Source organism: Anolis sagrei, chromosome 4, assembly GCF_037176765.1.
Source record: "Anolis sagrei isolate rAnoSag1 chromosome 4, rAnoSag1.mat, whole genome shotgun sequence".
Taxonomy (NCBI): Eukaryota; Metazoa; Chordata; class Lepidosauria; order Squamata; family Dactyloidae; genus Anolis; species Anolis sagrei.
In genome coordinates, this window is record NC_090024.1 from 126,715,442 (window position 1) to 126,733,555 (window position 18,114).

Genomic DNA, 18,114 nt, shown 5'->3' on the forward strand with positions numbered 1-18,114 from the left:
CAGCACACCATGACAATACCAAACAGTTTTTGATGGGACTGAAGCAGATGTATTTCCTTCACATATCAACGCTAACTGACCACAATAAAGATGTGAAAGACCTGTGTCACCTTACACAGCCCTTTGGAAATTTAGGGCAAAGGTCATGATTTGCATTTTCTGGATCCTGTTACATTCTACCCCTCTCCTACAAATGTGTAAACATGCTTTAAAGAAGAGCTATACAACAATATCCTTCCAATATCATATTAAGTCTGATGCTCCCTGACATGCCCAACCATAAGACATCTCCCTTTATCAACAGTCAGTATTCCTAGTATGTGGTGGACAGCTAGTCAATCCTTTGGCATTTTCTAGATTTTTTGTAAACAGTAACACCTGTGGCTTGAAAAGTGTTCATGAAATGAAAGTTCATGTCACAATAAATCAGTTATTCTAAGGTGCCATAAAGCTGCGTTATTTTTCTACTACAAACAAACAAAGCTGCATTTCTGGAAACTGTTCAAGCATATTGTTTCACTTGCATGGCACTGGCTTTGAAAGGCAGCAGATCACAGGAGCTGTCTTCATAGACCTGTCAGCAGCCTATCATACTGTGAACCACCGCCTCCTCCTGAGAAAAATGTATAATATCACAAAGGACTACCACCTCATGCGCCTCATAGGAAACCTGCTACAAAACAGGAGCTTTTTTGTTGAGTTCCAGGGCCAGAGAAGCAGATGGCGGAAACAGAAGAACGGCCTGCCTCAGGGGAGTGTGCTTGCTCCATCAATGTTCTACATCTACACAAATGACCAGCCACTGCCAGAAGGGACAGAGAGTTTCATCTATGCTGATGATCATGCCATTACCACTCAAGCAGGGAGCTTTGAGATGGTAGAACAGAAGCTTTCTGAAGCTCTAGGTGCTCTTACTGCCTATTACAGGGAAAACCAGCTGATTCCCAACCCATCTAAAGCACAGACATGTGCCTTTCATCTCAAGAACAGAGAAGCATCCCGAGCTCTGAAGATCACCTGGGAAGGAATCCCACTGGAGCATTGCAGCACACCCAAATACCTGGGAGTCACTCTGGACCATGCTCTGACCTACAAGAAGCACTGCCTGAACACCAAGCAAAAAGTGGGTGCCAGAAACAATATTATACGAAAGCTGACTGGCACAACCTGAGGATCACAACCAGATACAGTGAAGACATCTGCCCTTGCGATGTGCTACTCTGCTGCTGAGTATGCATGCCCAGTGTGGAACACATCTCACCACACTAAAACAGTGGATGTGGCTCTTAATGAGACATGCCGCATTATCACGGGGTGTCTGCGCCCTACACCACTGGAGAAATTACACTGCTTAGCCAGTATTGCACCACCTGATATCCACCAGGAAGTAGCAGCCAATAGTGAAAGGACCAAGGCAGAGACATCTCCAGCTCATTCCCTGTTTGGGTATCAGCCAGCATGTCAACGACTTAAATCTAGACATAGTTTTCTAAGATCTACAGAGACACTTGCTGGAACACCTCAGCAAGTGAGAGTCCAAAAGTGGCAGGCTCAAACCCAGAACCTCAACCAATGGCTGATACCAAATGAGAGACTCCTCCCTGGGCACACAGAGGACTGAGCGACTTGGAAGGCGCTGAACAGACTGCGCTCTGGCATCATGAGATGCAGAGCCAACCTTCAGAAATGGGGCTACAAAGTGGAATCCTCGACATGCGAATGTAGAGAGGAGCAAACCACAGACCACCTGCTGCAATGCAACCTGAGCCCTGCCACATGCACAATGGAGGACCTTCTTGCAGCAACACCAGAAGCACTCCAAGTGGCCAGCTACTGGTCAAAGGACATTTAATCAACTACCAAACTCACAAATTTTGTATTATGTCTGTTTGTTTGCTTTGTTCTGTTAGAAATGTAATATAATTGACTGGCTGCCCTGACACAACAAATAAATAAAAAATAAATGGCATTGAACAGGATATGCTATCCATAACATTAAGGGAAAGGGAAAGTTAATTTTTTAACTAAAATGTATACACTTATACATGAGTACATATAGTAATAGATTTCAGTGCATTTTCAAAGTGCCTGAAATTGCAAGTGGTTGGTAAATGGTATTCTATGTTTTAGACAACATTGCAAAATTAAGCTGAGTTGCAATGCAAATGTTTCCTGTCTTCTTATGAATTCCTTACTTAGATCAATATAACATGTCAAATATCTGGAAGTGAAAATGGGTGCCCTTCTTTGTTCTTCATGGAAACTCTTACCTGTCATCAGCAGGCTGTAGCGATGGAAGACGAAAGCTGGTGTTCCTGTCCAACTTCGACTGGCTCTTTGTTCTTTTGATTGAACCTTTAAGCCGTTTACTGAAGAAGCCCTAAAAATGGAAGACAACAGGATGAGAAATAATGCAATGTATCATTATTATTTCTAACTATACACTAGGTAATAATCAGCTTCACAGTCACTAAAGGGATCTTTTCTTTGTGACACAATGTTTTGGAAAGCAGAACCCAGGGAGGTTCCCCAAGACAAAACAAAACCACACTGACATGCAAGAATAGATATGTTAGGTGTAGAATTATGAAAGGTATAACATTCTTGAGCTCAGTTTAATGTGATGGTGAAGGTAGGAGAGAATCACTAGCAAGGGCTATATGGCCATGTTCTAGCAGCATTTTCTCCTGACATTTCACCTACATCTGTGGCTGGCATCTTCAGATCCTCTGAAGATGTCAGCCACATATGCAGGTGAAACATTGGGAGAACATATTTATTTATTTTATTTATTATTACTGGTGCTTTTACCCCGCCCTTCTCAACCCCTGGAGGGGGACTCTAGCATACTGCTAGAACATGGCCTTATAGCCCAGAAACCACACAACACCCCAGTGATTTTGGCAGTGAAAGCCTTCAACAAAACAATCACTGGCAAATTTACCTGTTAGTGTTCCTTCCCTAGCACAAACCTTTGTATTACTACAGTAACCTTGCTCAGGCATACAAAAAGGGCAACTGGGCAAACATACAGATTCTTTCTTTCTGAGCTTTAATCTAAAGGGGGCAACGGAACAAGGAGAGCTGGTAGTTTAAAGTCACCAAGGAGGAACCTAAGAGAATCACAAAGCCGATGTCTCTAGTTTTGGTGTTGTTGTTGTTCATTCGTTCAGTCGTTTCCGACTTTTCGTGACTTCATGGACCAGTCCACGCCAGAGCTCCCTGTCGGTCGTCACCACCCAGCTCCAACAAGATGTGTCTAGTAAGACCCAACAATTCCATAAAATATTCACATTAAAAAAAATCATGTCAGAAGCAACTTGAGATACTGTGAGTCACTCCTGGTGTGAGAGCATTGGCCGTCTGCAGAGATGTTGCCCAGGGGATGCCCAGATGGGTAACCATCCTGTGAGAGGCTTCTCTCATGTCCCTGCATGGGAAGCTGGAGCTGGCAGATGGGAGCTCACTCTGTCTTGCGGATTCGAACCACCAACCTTCAGGTCACCAGTTCAGCTAATAAATTAATGTAACGCATGAGGTCTATGCAACATTATTACATCATGAGAGCAACATGACAAAATATATCTACCTGCTTGCTATAATGTATTGATTCCATTGAAATAAATGTATATCTTGCCAAATTTATGCACAGGTGAATGAAACATAGGAAAATTTACAGTTCAACCCAAATTCTCACAAAGGAGGCCATCTTCAACTCCTCTTTTCATTCTTTCTATAATCCTATGTAAGGACCAAATTAGCACGCTTCCAGCATTCACCTCTCTTATTAAAAACTAGCCCCTCCTCATTAAGAAGTTACAACTTTAGTTATTTGGCTAATTAAAGAATGCAATCATAATTAAAAGGGGGGTACTGGAAGAAGATCGAAGAAGACTGGGGGGAACGCTCCCCTCTCCCCAACAACTGCTTTTCACTTCACAGAAAGAAACTGAAGCCATAAATGCCATGGTTTCAATCTAACAAACAGCAGAGTAGCTTGATTTTTAAGATGCAGTTGGGACTTGGGTGGTGGCATGCTCCTGCATTGAAAAAAAATCCCTTCTCAGAGAAGATTAGCATGTCTGAGACAAGGGTTTTAAGCTAGTCTGCTCATGAAGCACTGGTTTCCTATGTGTAGGGATATTTGAGAGAAGCATTCTATCATGTAAGTGTCAATGTGAAACAGCATAATCCAGACATGGAGCTGTTTCTTGGGAAAAGTAAGTCTTCTGGCTTTTCAGGACTTTTCCCAAACAGTGCCACTGGGTTCAGAGTGTGGGTGAGCCTCTGCTCTAAAAACAGCACAGTCACTCAGACTCAATTAGAAATACAACACAGGAAATACAGCCTAGAACGCACTCCATCAGACTCTATCGTGCCTAGATTTCCATCTAATCTATTAATTTTCTTCAAATATACCCCTGGCCTAATTTATTTGTCTTAAAGTGTACACAGCTGTAATAATAATAACTTTATTTTTATACCCTACCAACCATCTCCCCTAGAGGACTCGGGGCGGCTTACAAGGGACATGCCCAAGATTACAATTAAAACATACATGTAAAACACTTTAACCAATTAAAACATCAGATAAAACAAATAACACAATAAAAAGCAATATAAAAACAATACGGCTGAAAGAAACATAGCTGAGGTACAGATTCAATGAGTGCAACACATTTTTACAGGAGTCCAAAGTGAAGGGTCTGCACATCATAGCCAACAAGAGTTTTGCCAAAGAAAACCACATTAAAACAAATATCTCTGTAAGACATGCTTTATGGCAGGGGTCCTCAAACTCAGTTTGTACGCAAACACTCTTCAGTGACCAATGAATAACTTCTATCAACATATTAATACTTTTCTGCTTCTCCGATCTGTCTATACCAGGGATCCTCAAACTAAGGCCCGGGCTGGATATGGCCCTCCAAGGTCATTTACCTGGCCCTCGTTCAGGGTCAACCTACGTCTGAAATGACTTGAAAGCACACAAAAACAACAACAATCCTAACTCATCAGCCAAAAGCAGGCCCACACTTCCCATTTAAATACTAATAACTTTATATTTGTTAAAATTATTCTTCATTTTAATTATTGTATTATTTTAAGTGTTTTTTGCATTACAAATAAGATATGTGCAGTGTGCATAGGAATTTATTCATTTTTTTCACCCCCCCCCCCCAACAGTTTGAGGGACTGTGACCTGGCCCTCTGTTTCAAAAGTTTGAGGACCCTTCCTTTACGGCTTTGAAATCACATTGCCCAAAAGACTTCCAGTTTTTGAACACATTTACAAACATATGCACACAATCCCCTGATCCTAGTTAGGATTTTTAAAATACCCTTCAAATTTGTGCTCAAATAAGATAATAGTAATAATGCTCCCCTCTGAAGAAATGAAGAAATAAGAAGGGGAGTCCAATTATGCCAGTTCTCCACACACATATAACTTGTGCATGGGAATTGTCTCTGATGTTGCCCTAACACCTTGTCTCAAGAAACCATTTTGTTCTGGAAAGATAATTATGCCCTGGATTTTCATTGCAAGGCATTACATATGTGCTTCCTCCAAGCTAAGGATATTTTTTTTGTTGTGTCAGGAGCAACTTGAGAAACTGCAGGTCGCTTCTGGTGTGAGAGAATTGGCTGTCTGCAAGGACGTTGCCCAGGGGGTGCCCGGATGATTTGATGTTTTCTCATCCTTGTAGGAGGCTTCTCTCATGTCCCCGCATGAGGAGCTGGAGCTGATAGAGGGAGCTCATCTGCCTCTCCCGGGATTCGAATCTGCGACCTGTCAGTCTTCAGTCCTGCCAGCACAGGGGTTTAACCCATTGTGCCACCGGGGGCTAAGGAATGATGGCCTCTTATATTCTTTTTTAGTCTCTTTTCTTCCTCTAAACCTGCCTATTTCTTCCATCACTGTCACCAGCATTCCCAAGCCATAGTGTTTTTGTGATATAAAAATAATCTGCTCCAGATAATTTGTCACATCTCTAATCAAATTTATTTATTTACCACATTTATAATAATAATAATAATAATAATAATAATAATAATTTATATACTGCCCCTCTCAGCCCAGAGGCAACTCAAAGTTCCTTCAGTCTAGAATTTATTGTTACACAAGCCATATACGTGTAAATATATGAACAAGGATGTGCAGCAACAGAAGACACACCAAAATTTGCTGACAGTAATTTCTTGTCTAGCACAGTTCTTGTGCTAGGCTGGCACTACTGATAGCTTTGTGGGCTCAAAAACTATTGTTTACAGTTCATGGGGATAGTGTAGTACAGCAAGGAGGATTTCACTAATTCAATCATTCGTTGCTTATAGCTGGAGTTCCGTTTACTGATGCCTTAAGTATAACACTAATACTTTTTTCCAGCAGATGCCCATTTGCAGTCTATTCTACATAAGTGAAGAAAGCAGAAGCTTCACTTTCAACCAATTGTAAACTGAAGTACTCTGGCTATTGATGCCTGTTTGAATTTCATTTTGTTACCAGACTATTTTGCTTTGAAAATATATTACTGTAAGGAATCTTAAGAGGAAAAATGGAGAAATGAACTATTATTTATTTATTATATTTATATACCTTCCCTGTCAGCCCGCAGGCGACTCGGGGCGGTTCACAGTTAGTACCAAGACCATAAAATACAATTAAAAAGATTAAAATATTAGAAAACCATAGCAAAGTCAATAATAAACATATATCATTAGCATCTCCTTGCTGAAAAAATTGGCCAATCACATAGTCTAATTGTTCCGTTTTCCTATGTCAGTTACACTGTACTTGCAAATGCTTGGTCAAAAAGCCAAGTCTTGACTTTTCTCCAGAATGTTAAAAGGAAGGGGGCAAATCTGATATCCCTAGGGAGGGTGTTCCATAGCCGAGGGGTCACCACTGAGAAGGCCCTGTCTCTCGTCCCCGCGAGATATGCTTGTGAAAAGGGCGGGATCGAGAGCAGAGTCTCCCCAGACAATTTTAAAGTCCTGGAAGGTTCATAAGTGGAGATGCGTTTGGACAGGTAAGTTGGGCCAGAACTAAACAGAATGTCCTAATTAAATTAAATAATAACTCCCCCACAAGTCCAATGCCTTAAATGAATCTGAGAAGATAAAGTGCATCATGATTTGGGAAATTATCAAGTGTACTGAGGCGACACTTTCGCCAACACAGTCAGTAAAAGGATATGGAAATGATGGCATGCTGCTGAAAAAGAAAATGAAGAAAAAAATGGCAAAGAATGTGGATATTGGAAGAAGCATCTCTAAAGAAGAGATGCCACTTTGTTAAGAGCAGCAGATTTGTAGCCATGCACAGCAAAAAAATATAAGCCCTGTTTACAGCACATTTTTAGCAGAGCCTTTGAAAAGTGCCATTAAAAGGCAGATAATCAATACGTGCTTTGGGCTCTCTCTCGGGGCAAGTGTTGAAACTCAACTAGAATAACAAAGGTATTTATATCAGGGAAGGTCAAAGTACATAGGAGACTGCAGGAGCAAGGTGACAGGAAGGAATAATAACAGACCTAATTATCCTTAGCATTAAAATAGTGTTTTAGAGTATGTGATGCATTTCACATGTATTACTTTGTAATTCAGTGTTATTATTCCCTTGTTACAAAGGAGAGCGGCTGAGGCTAACCACTGAGAGACAAAATATAAGCTGGTTCATATCTCAGCCTTGGCCATAGTACCACTGTATTTTTTATTCCTATGAATAAACTTTATCATCTTGTAGAAGATGGTTCAAGGATGAAAACAAAAAGTACAACTGGGGATCATCAATGATTTGCAATGTGCATTTTAGCGATAATCAAGCAAATAAAATCAGCCCAAGTGAGGAAGAATATAATAAGCTTCACCCTGAAATTAACTAGGGTGGGAACTCTGGATATACTTACTCACAATTGGAATCTAGAGGAATTTATTGAGCAGACTGCACTGAAAAATTACAGGAATTTACAAATTCTCTATGTTCATTATTGACATTGGATTAAGGGGAAGCAGGTGCCTTATACATTTTTTCCCAAAAATGATTTTATTCTTCTAAATTTAGGAACGGAATTTGGTTTTATACAGGTAGGATTTGGTGATCTGATTGTAAGGTCTTATAAGGAACTAGCTGTGCCCTGCCACGCGTTGCTGTGGCCTTTAGTAAGAGTTTTGAAGTCTCTGCCTGGCCTCTCTTCCTTCCTTCACTCGCCCTCTTTCCCTCTTTCACACTCCTTCCTTCCCCCCCCCCCCCTCTCTCTCTCTGGCATCCCTTCTTCCTCCCCCTTCTTTATGCTTGTGTGTAAACTTGAGTATCTTCTGTTGGTCATGGGGGTTCAGTGTGGCATGTTTGCCCCAATTCTGTCGTTGGTGGGGTTCAGGATGCTCTTTGAGTGTTGGTGAACTCTGAATCCCAGTGACTACAACTCCCAAATGTCAAGGTCTATTTCCCTCAAACTCCATCTGTGTGGATATTTGGGCGTATTGAATGCTTTGGTCCGGATCCATCATTGTGTCTTCAAAGTCGCCCCCTCCCTTCTCCCCACCCCTTCCCTCCCTGAGTCACTCCTTCCCTCCTCCCACCCCTCTGGAAAGACACGCCCCCTCCCTTTGCCCCACCCCTTCCCTCCCTGAGACACTCCTGGAAGGAAAGGGGTGGGGCGAAGGGAGGGGGCGTGTCTTTCCGGAGGGGGTGGGAGGACGGAAGGAGTGACTCAGGGAGGGAAGGGGTGGGGAGAAGGGAGGGGGCGACTTTGAAGACACGCCCCCTCCCTTCGCCCCATCCCTTTCCTCCGTGACTCACTCCTTCCCTCCCCCCTCCCTCTCCGGATAGACATGCCCCCTCCCTTCGACCCACCCCTTTCCTTCCAGGAGTCAATCAGGGAGGGAAGGGGTGGGGCGAAGGGAGGGGGCATGTCTTTCCAGTGGGGATGCGGCGCGGCGAGGCTTGGAGTGTGCGGAGCGGGGCTTGGAGGCAGCGTGGGAAGAGTAAGATGAAGGAGGGGGTGGAGGGAAGGGGGCGGGGGGAAGTTGCGTTGTTTGTGTGTGTGTGTGTGCCATGTTTGGGGAAGTGCGGTGACGTGTTCGCGCTGGGCGGGGCGAGGGAGGGAGGGAAGTGCATTGGCTGTTCGGCCATGTGTGCGCGCGCGCCGGGGAGTTTGTGCCAGTGCGCATGCTCAGTTGTTTTGCCATTTTTTGTGGTTGCTGTTGTGTGGTTTTGATTTTGGAGTGGATTAGTTTATACCTAGTGGGTTGTCCTTGGGCCATGGCAATTTTGGTGGAGTTTTGTGGAGGGGTTTTAGAGTTTTGCTTCCCCATTGGATGCCAGTAGGAAATTTATAGATATAGATTGAATGAAATGTAACAATGATGCAGTAGTGTTGACTGTCTTGTGACTTGGTTGCCTGATATGAAGGTTGAAAGCTTCATATTAGTAAATAATTTGAGAGAAGACATGGTGGTCACATACCAAATTTGTAATAATAAAGTTGGAAAATGTGACCCTGTGGCTGTGGAAGAAGAGAACAAAAAAAAAATTGTATAGACCAGGGATCCACAAACATTTTAAACAGAGGGCCAGGTCACAAACTGTTGGAGGAGCAGATTATAATTTGAAAAAACAAGAATGAATTTCTACGCACACTGCACATATCTTATTTGTAGTCCAAAAAAAAACCCCACTTAAAAACAATACAATAATTAAAATGAAGAACAATTTTAAAATATATAAACTTATTAGTATTTCAATGGGAAGTGTGGGCTTGCTTTTGGCTGATGAGATAGGATTGTTGTGTGATTTCAAGTCGTTTCAGACTTAGGTTGATCCTGAGCAAGGGTAAATGACCTTGGAGGGCCATATCTGGGCCTTAGTTTGAGGACTCCTGGTATAGACAGATAGGAGAAGCAGAAAAGTCTTAATATGTAGATAGGAGTTATTCATTGGTCACTGAAGAGTGTTTGGTTACAAACTGAGTTTGTACCGATGACAGACTCTGATATTACTCCTACTATTAAAATAGCAATGGTAGCAACAGTAACAATATTGTACTTGTAAAGGATTAAATATTTCTCTAAGATAATTTTTCTTTATGTATATTTAAATATCAGATAGTCACTCCATCAGGCTCATAATCTAATAGACATGAAGAGAAATAGATACCAGGGATGGTGTTGCAGTTGAGTCTACTGGCAATGTTACAACTGATAGTAGGAGTAGGGAAGAGAGGTGCTCAGGTGTTGGTTGAAGAACAACAAATAAAGAGAATCAGGGAAATATTCATGTCACCTACAGATGAAGACTCTTTCTAAGGCTTCTCAGAAAGTGAAATGGAGGAGGAGGGAGATGGGAGTAGAGTTGTAAAAAGGATTACTCACGAGTAAGAGTCAGATGAGGAGTGTCAAAGGAAACGGATCCGTGACATACTTACTGCTCCAACGGAGGAGGAGGATTTTATGGGCTTTACTGGAAGTAATGGGTCTGGGAGTAGTGAGGACGAAGGGGAATCATTGGATTGGACTCAAGTACAAGAAGTCAGGAATGTGTGCATGCAACCCACATCCAGTGAAACTTTTGAAGGGTTCTCTGGGGATTGGCAGTCTGGTGATACTAGGGAATCATGGGGAGACCTAAGTCTTGACAAGAGGTGGAAGAGTTGGAGAGAGGGGTGTTGGCGCTCAGCTGTAATGGGTAAAACAGCTGACAGCAATGAGGAAAGGGCGGAGGGCAGCTCATCAACAGATGATGAGTTGTAGGATAAATGAAGGTACTGAAAGTTTGGAACTTTGCAGTAGGCAAAGTGTTGGATTCGTGCCTTGGCTTCTGTTGCTGCCGTTTCTCTTGTTGGGCTTGGGTCCTGGAACTGCAGGTTGCTGTTTTCTCCGTCTATCGACTGGCTTGGATTCTCGTAACTGCGGATTTCCCCTTCTCTTTGACCTTGGATTGTTTTGACGATGACACTGCCTTTTGGATTCTGAATACTTCTTCTGGAATTTCCTCGACCTTGGACTGCTTTTGGACAACAGCTTTTCTTCACAGCTCTTTGTTTGTTTGCCTACTTTCAACTGTGTGATTTTGGGGCGTTTTGCTGGAACTTTTGTTTATCCCAGATTATATGTCAGTTTAATCCGGATTATTTTCCAAGTTAAGTTTTTGAGCTGCAAACTGCTACAGACTTTAAGTTTGACCAGAGGCACTGAAGTAAGTGTCTCTGAGTCCTTTTGTTGCCTTAATAAACTGTTGTTTTGAGTTTACCCCTGTGTCTGGCTCTTTAAAGGTGTCTGGGTTCTGAAAGATGGGGAGAAAGGAGCAACGGAGAGGAAAGAAACAAGCAAATACTAGAACAACTATTTACTCTGTGTTTAACAGATGGGGTTGATGCTGCAACTTTTAATCTGTGAAAGCAAATGTCCACTTCAGGGGAAATTATTCTAAAAGCATGGTGTTAATTGAGATGGAGAATACGTGACTCTACAGATGTTCAAGTTCCATCACCACCATACAATATCAAGCCAATGTAAGAGCAAGGTGAACTGAAATCTAGCAATATCTGGAAAATCCAGAAGTATAGCCCAGAAGTATACACTGACTCTACAGCGAAATATTTATTTAGGAAAATACGGTGTTTTAGTATACTAACAGCATCTGAGAACTTTGTTGATCTGTGGAAGATGCCACTGAGGGCCCTTCTACACAGCTATATAACCCAGAATATCAAAGCAGATAATCCACAATATCTGCTTTGAACTGTGTTATCTGAGTCCACACTGTTATATAATCCAGTTCAATGTGGATTTTATACAGCTGTGTGGAAGGGGCCAGGGACTCCCCTCATTTATATCCTTTATTTCAGAACTTTCCAAACTGTGTGTTGTGTCATGACATGTTAGTGTGTTGGCTGCAGAGTGTAGGAGTGTTTATTCATTTTATTTACAGTATTTATATTCTGCCCTTCTCACCCCGCAGGGGACTCAGGGTGGATTACAATGTACATATACATGGCAAACATTCAGTGCCATAGACAAACAACATATATAGACAGACACACAGAAGCTATTTAATATTCCAGCTTTTTCATGAGGGTATTCTGGTCACCATGTGAGCTGTCGCTTCACCATCCATTTGTGACACTGATGAAGTACTTCCTCATTCTTTGCATGCTTGCTGGAGATTTTTATGGTGTTGTAAATTAGCCTCCCCACACATAACTGTCTTTCAGGCTGCAAATGTCAACAGCAAACTACACAAATTGGTCAGAAGATCACTCCGGGCTGGCTTCAAACTCATGACCTTTTGGTCAGTAGTGATCTTAATGCAGCTGACTTCCAGCCAGCTGTGCCACAGTCTCAGTGCAACATAGTTTCTTGCTATGTTGTGCCAACATAGCAAAAAACCTCTGAGTCTATGTAAAATGAGGAATAAATAATATATTTTTCAAAATATACATGAAAACTTTTCATAGATATGTTGTGTCCCCATGCATTACATCATTACAATGGATGTATGAGTCGATGTTTCTTATAAGAGATTGTTTAACCTCCAGTTTGCTAGTAAAGCTGAATTATGTTATCACGCAATTATGCATACTTAAAAAGTGTGTCACCAACATGAAATGTTTGGAAAACTCTGCTTGATCAGGTCCTTTCCACTGACTCCATCCCACTTTTGAACACCCTCTCTTTGGTTTTCCCCATCTGCCACTTTACGGTCTTCCCAACAGCTTGAATTTTTTGTCTCTATCCCAATGTTTCTCAACCTGGGGGTCAGGACCCCTGGAGGGGTCGTGAGGAGGTGTCAGAGGGGTCGCCAAAGACCACCAGAAAACACAGTATTTTATGTTGGTCATGGGGGTTGTGTGTGGGAAGTTTGGCCCAATTCTAACCTTGGTGGAGTTCAGAATGTTCTTTGACTGTAGGTGAATGATAAATCCCAGCAACTACAACTCCCAAATGTCTATTTTCCCTACACTCCACCAGAGTTCATATTTGGACATATTGATTTTCATGCCAAGTTTGGTTCAGATCTATCATTGTTTTGAGTCCACAGTGCTCTCAGGACATAGGTGAACTACAACTCTAAAACTCAAGGTCAATGCCCACCAAACCTTTCCAGTATTTTCTGTTGGTCATGGGAGTTCTGTGTACCACGTTTGGTTCAATTCCATCATTGGTGGAGTTCAGAATGCTAGTTGATTGCAGATGAACTATAAATCCCAACAACTACAACTCCCAAATGATGAAATCAATCCCCTCCAATCCCACCAGCATTCGAATTTGGGCGTATAGGGTCTTTGTGCCAAATTTGGTCTAGTGAATGAAAATATATCCTGCTCCTGCATATCAGATATTTACATTACAATTCATAACAGTAGCAAAATTACAGTTGTGAAGTAGTAATGAAAATAATTTTATGGTTGGGGGTCACCACAACATGAGGAACTGTATTAAGGGGTCACAGCATTAGGGAGGTTGAGAACCACTGCTCTATCCCATTCCAGGGGGATGAAGCAACTTCTTCATTCGTTTACATTGTAGAGGAGAAACTGCCTGCTGAAAAGGGAGGAAAAGGGGGACAATCCTTCTAACAGAGATCTTGTTACTTCTATGATGCTTAGCAGAGGGAAGGCCTTTTCCACCTCCAGGAGGTTTTCAGCTTGGCAGTTCTCCACATACAAATAAGTAAGTAGAGAAATCCATTTCTTTGCAAAGAGTGGGAAAATCAATGTGTATTTGGGGGGCGGGAGGCACAATAGCACATTGGGGGTCCTATAGATACAGAACAGAGCAGGGGAAACCAACACTAGTTCTCAAAGTGCAGGGAAACAAAACTGGGGGACTACCATATTAAGGAGGGGAGTAGCTTTCAAAGGCAAGCATTACAAACACAGACCTATATCCTGTTTTGTTGCAGCAACAAACAGAAAGGTTAAAGCAATAAGCCCAGTGACAACATTGAGGGAGTCTACAACAACACAGATATCAAGCAATATTAACTGATAAAGCAATTAAAAAGAGATGAAAACTCACCAGGTATACCTGTATGACAGCATATTTGAATAAAATGATATAAATTATGAATACATAAAATATATAGTAACTTAACTCTAAAACAGCTAAAATTAACAGAAGACACTATAAATTACTCCATAAAATTATTCCATCAATGCACAGTAGGATGGAGAGAAAAGGAAACTGAAATCTTATAGTGATAAGAGTTAAAATTTTATAGTCACTCCATTGCAGAATATATAAGCAAATGGGGAACCTAACATTTAAATGAACATATCCCGTTAATAGCCATGAATCACTCCAGATGATCATGGTTAGTTCTTTGCATTCCTGTTTTCCCTGCTTGTCTTAAAGAGCCATGAATTATTCCTCCTTCTGCTGCAAATGCCAATATTTCTTCAATTACTTTGCATTCAATTAACTCATCAGGAGAGAGCAGAGAGGAGATGGAGCCCTGCCCTTCCCAAGGAGCCAAGCAGTAAGAAAAGGAGGAATTATTGCCTTATGTGCCTCTAAAGAGGCCTTTCCGTCAAATTTCAGCACACCGAGAACGCTAAACAGGACTCTATTTCAATCTCTTATTTTCTCATAGACCAAGATTTCTCCTTGATCTCAGATTCTCCCTTCATTCCCATAAAGCTGATTCAATTTCATAGAAAAATGCTCCATTTTTAAAATTCTCCCAATATCCATTTGCTGTCTGGAAACCTATTTGTTATTTAATTTGCATAATGATTTGTTTTACTTTCTTCTCTACACTCTTCCCTTTGACTGACTAATTATTTGTTGTGTGTGTACCAGGACTACATAGGACTATGCAAAATAAAATAAAATTTAACTTGTAGAAATCCAACATCAGGTGAGATTTACTTAATCATTGGCACGGCAATATTCTATTTTCTTTAACAATGTGATCAAAATGTATATACTCAAACGTAAGCCCAAATGAGTTCAGTGGCACATACTACTATTGTTCTGTCGCCGCTGGACCTGAAATGAAGTGCCTTTAAGAGAGGATGTATGGCTTGAATCCAGCGGGAAGCCAGGGGGCCTGAAAAGGAGCCTTTAGAGAAATTTCCCTCATTAAACAGTCTTTAGGAGGCTTGAGCTTAAATATAACAGTCTTTTATTGATGAACAAACAGGAATTGTAAAGCTTTCTTGGTAAAGAAACCAGTTCTCTCAAACTTGTCCACAAAGAACAGGCACTATCTTCAATAACTTTGTTCAAAGGAAAATTCCCCTTTCTAGCTCCTCCCAGGCTATTTATTATTTATTTATTTGCTTTATTTCTATACCGCGTTTCTCAACCTATAATAGGTGACTCAATGCGGCTACTGTGAACCTAAACCTGAGTGATTTGAATCCACTACCGGCTGAACTGCGTCTCAGAACCGAGCAGACGTACCAGCAGGCCTGTAGTCACTTAGCTGGAGATCTTGATGATTAGAGCTGTTATTCCCTCCGAAATTCCTCAGGGCTGTAAGGCTGTTTCTTTAGAGGCTCTTAAGACTGTTCTCCCCCGGGAAGTCTTAAGGGACGAAGCCTTTGTACAGGAGGACGTCTGTATACATCCTCTGCATAGACTTCCTTTGCTGAGACTAACTGAAAAAATGGCCCCTTCCCTCCAAAAAACCAGAGAGGGGTGGGACCAGGGATCCTAACTATTATTGACAGGTGGCTTGCCCTATGAATGCAGCCAAAGGAGCCACCTATCTGCAAAGTCCCTGCAACTTAGGACTATGAACAAACACTTGGTGCAAAGCACAAAATTGGAGCCCCTGGAACAGCCATTCCAGAACAACTATGTAAACGTGTACAAAACAGTAGCCCTGATAAGACATTGGAAAAGGCTACTAATATGCATAGAGATGGCATAAAATGTATGCTAATCATGTTGCATGTGTACACTCATTGTTCAATGCATTTATTGGTATGAGCCTTTTTCAGATTTCCTTAAACTCGATATATAAATTACAAGATTTCTTTCCCTAAAATGGTAGTTCTCTGTGTTCACCTTTACAAATACATTTTGCCCTCTTGTTGTCAGGCCACACACTTTTGGCTATACTCTAATGTTGCTTGGTCACATGCATCCCTATTTTCAGTTGTGACATGCTGGATATACCTAGAAATCATATACACCCAATATTGCAAGATAATGATCAACCCAAAGAATTCAGGTTGATCATTATCTTGCACATAACTTCTCCAAAATTCTGAAATACTTCAAAATTCAAAATTGTCCATGTTGGTGATCGAGATAGAGACACCTTTATTTTATGACATTTCAATGTATACAACTTTGCTTCATGCACAAAACTATTTTTTGTATAAAATAATCCTCAGACTATAAGTATAAATTACAGTAAATATGAAATGAATTTATTCATTTATTATTTTATATTTATATACCGCTTTTCTCAACCCTCGGGTGACTCAAAGCGGTTTACAATAGCAAAATTCAATGCTCAAAACATCATAGAACAGTTAAAACAATTCAAACAATAGCATAATAAACAATTATTACAAAATCAATAAAACAATAAAACATCTCATTAGTGTTTCTTAGTTAAAATTAAAATCCAGTGTCATCATCCAGTTGTTCCATATTCCTATATTCGTTACACTGCCTTTTCAAACGCCTGCTCAAACAACCAGGTTTTCACTTTCCTCTGAAATGCTAACAAGGAAGGGGTCAATCGAATGTCTGTAGGAAGGGCATTCCATAGCCAAGGGGCCACCACTGAGAAGGCCCTGTCTCTTGTCCCCGCCAAACGTGTTTGTGACACAGGTGGGATCGAGAGAAGGGCCTCCCCAGATGATCTAAACAAACTAGCTGGTTCATAGGAGATGCGTTCGGACAGGTAGGTTGGGCCAGAAACATTTAGGGCTTTATAGACTAGCGGAAGCACTTTGAATTGTGCCTGGTGGCAAACTGGTAGGCAGTGGAGCTGGCACAACAGCAGATTTGTATGCTCCCTGAGCGCCGCTCCTGTTAGTAACCTGGCTGCCGCCCGTTGGACCATCTGAAGCTTCCAGACAGTCTTCAAAGGCTACCCCACGTAGAGAGCGTTGCAGTAGTCTATATGGGATGTAACCAGAGCGTGGACTACCATGGCCAAGTCAGACTTCCCAAGGTAAAGGCGCATCTGGCACACAAGTTTTAACTGTGCAAATGCTCCACTGGTCACAGCCAAAACCTAAGGTTCCAGGCTCAGCGAGAAATCCAAGATCACACCCAAGCTGCGAATTTAGACTTGAATCATCTCCAAGCTATGTCATCATGTATGCATATGCAAATACAAGTATTCCAAAATAACACAAAATCCAAAACACTTCTGGTTCCAAGCACTTTGGATAAGGGACACACACCCTGCATTATAACTAAGACTCAAACGTTCCATCATATATCTTCATCTACTGTATATACATATGAGAGTGAGAGAGATCACATAAATTCTGTAAACAGTAATGTTTGAAATTGCCATAGCCAGGTTCAATATAAGAAAACATAGAAAATCCAGTGTTTAATATAAGGAAGATTTAAACAAGATTATGTCTCCCTAGAGCAGGGGTACTCAAACAATGGCCTGTGGCCGGTTTGGCCTGCTGCCACCATTTGTCCAGTCCCCTACTCCTACTGCTGCCATTTGCACCCCCCCCCCCCCCCCGCTCCCACCACCATTTCCACCTGTCCCTCAATCCTGTCAATCCCAGACTTTTTGTTCTACTCACCCACCATTTAGAATTGCTATAGTTGGTCCTGGTGATCTAAAGAACAGTCTCTTCTTCCCAGTCCCACAATGTGGCTAAGTGCAAGGGAGGGGACAGCAGAAGCACCAGCTCTTCCTACAACTATTCCATGTCCCTGGACCCCTCTATCTCCCCCATGCAAAAAGAGGCAGCCATGAAGAGGCAGTCAAGCCTTCTTCCTCTCCTACAAAGTCTCTCTTGGTTGGGAGTCTCAGCAGGCAGTACTCTACAGTCCTGCTTCCATCAGGGAAAGTGGGCAGGGAAGGTGAATTCAATGAGGGCTGGGGTTTAGGTTGGAATTCATGTTTAGGTTCAAGTTGGGATTTGAGTAAGGACTGGAATTCAAGTTGGGATT

The 18,114-nt window shown here is 41.7% G+C and overlaps 1 protein-coding gene across 9 annotated transcripts in view; it reads right to left on the minus strand.

The window, feature by feature from the left end:
- Positions 1-18,114, minus strand: part of RASAL2 (RAS protein activator like 2) — a 298,400-nt gene that overhangs the window by 74,923 nt on the left and 205,363 nt on the right. For all 9 annotated transcript variants that reach the window (XM_060774420.2, XM_060774417.2, XM_060774418.2 and 6 more), the window contains one exon: positions 2,271-2,380. In XM_060774420.2, coding sequence (XP_060630403.2) covers positions 2,271-2,380 — 110 coding nt within the window. The remainder of the gene's footprint in view (positions 1-2,270; positions 2,381-18,114) is intronic.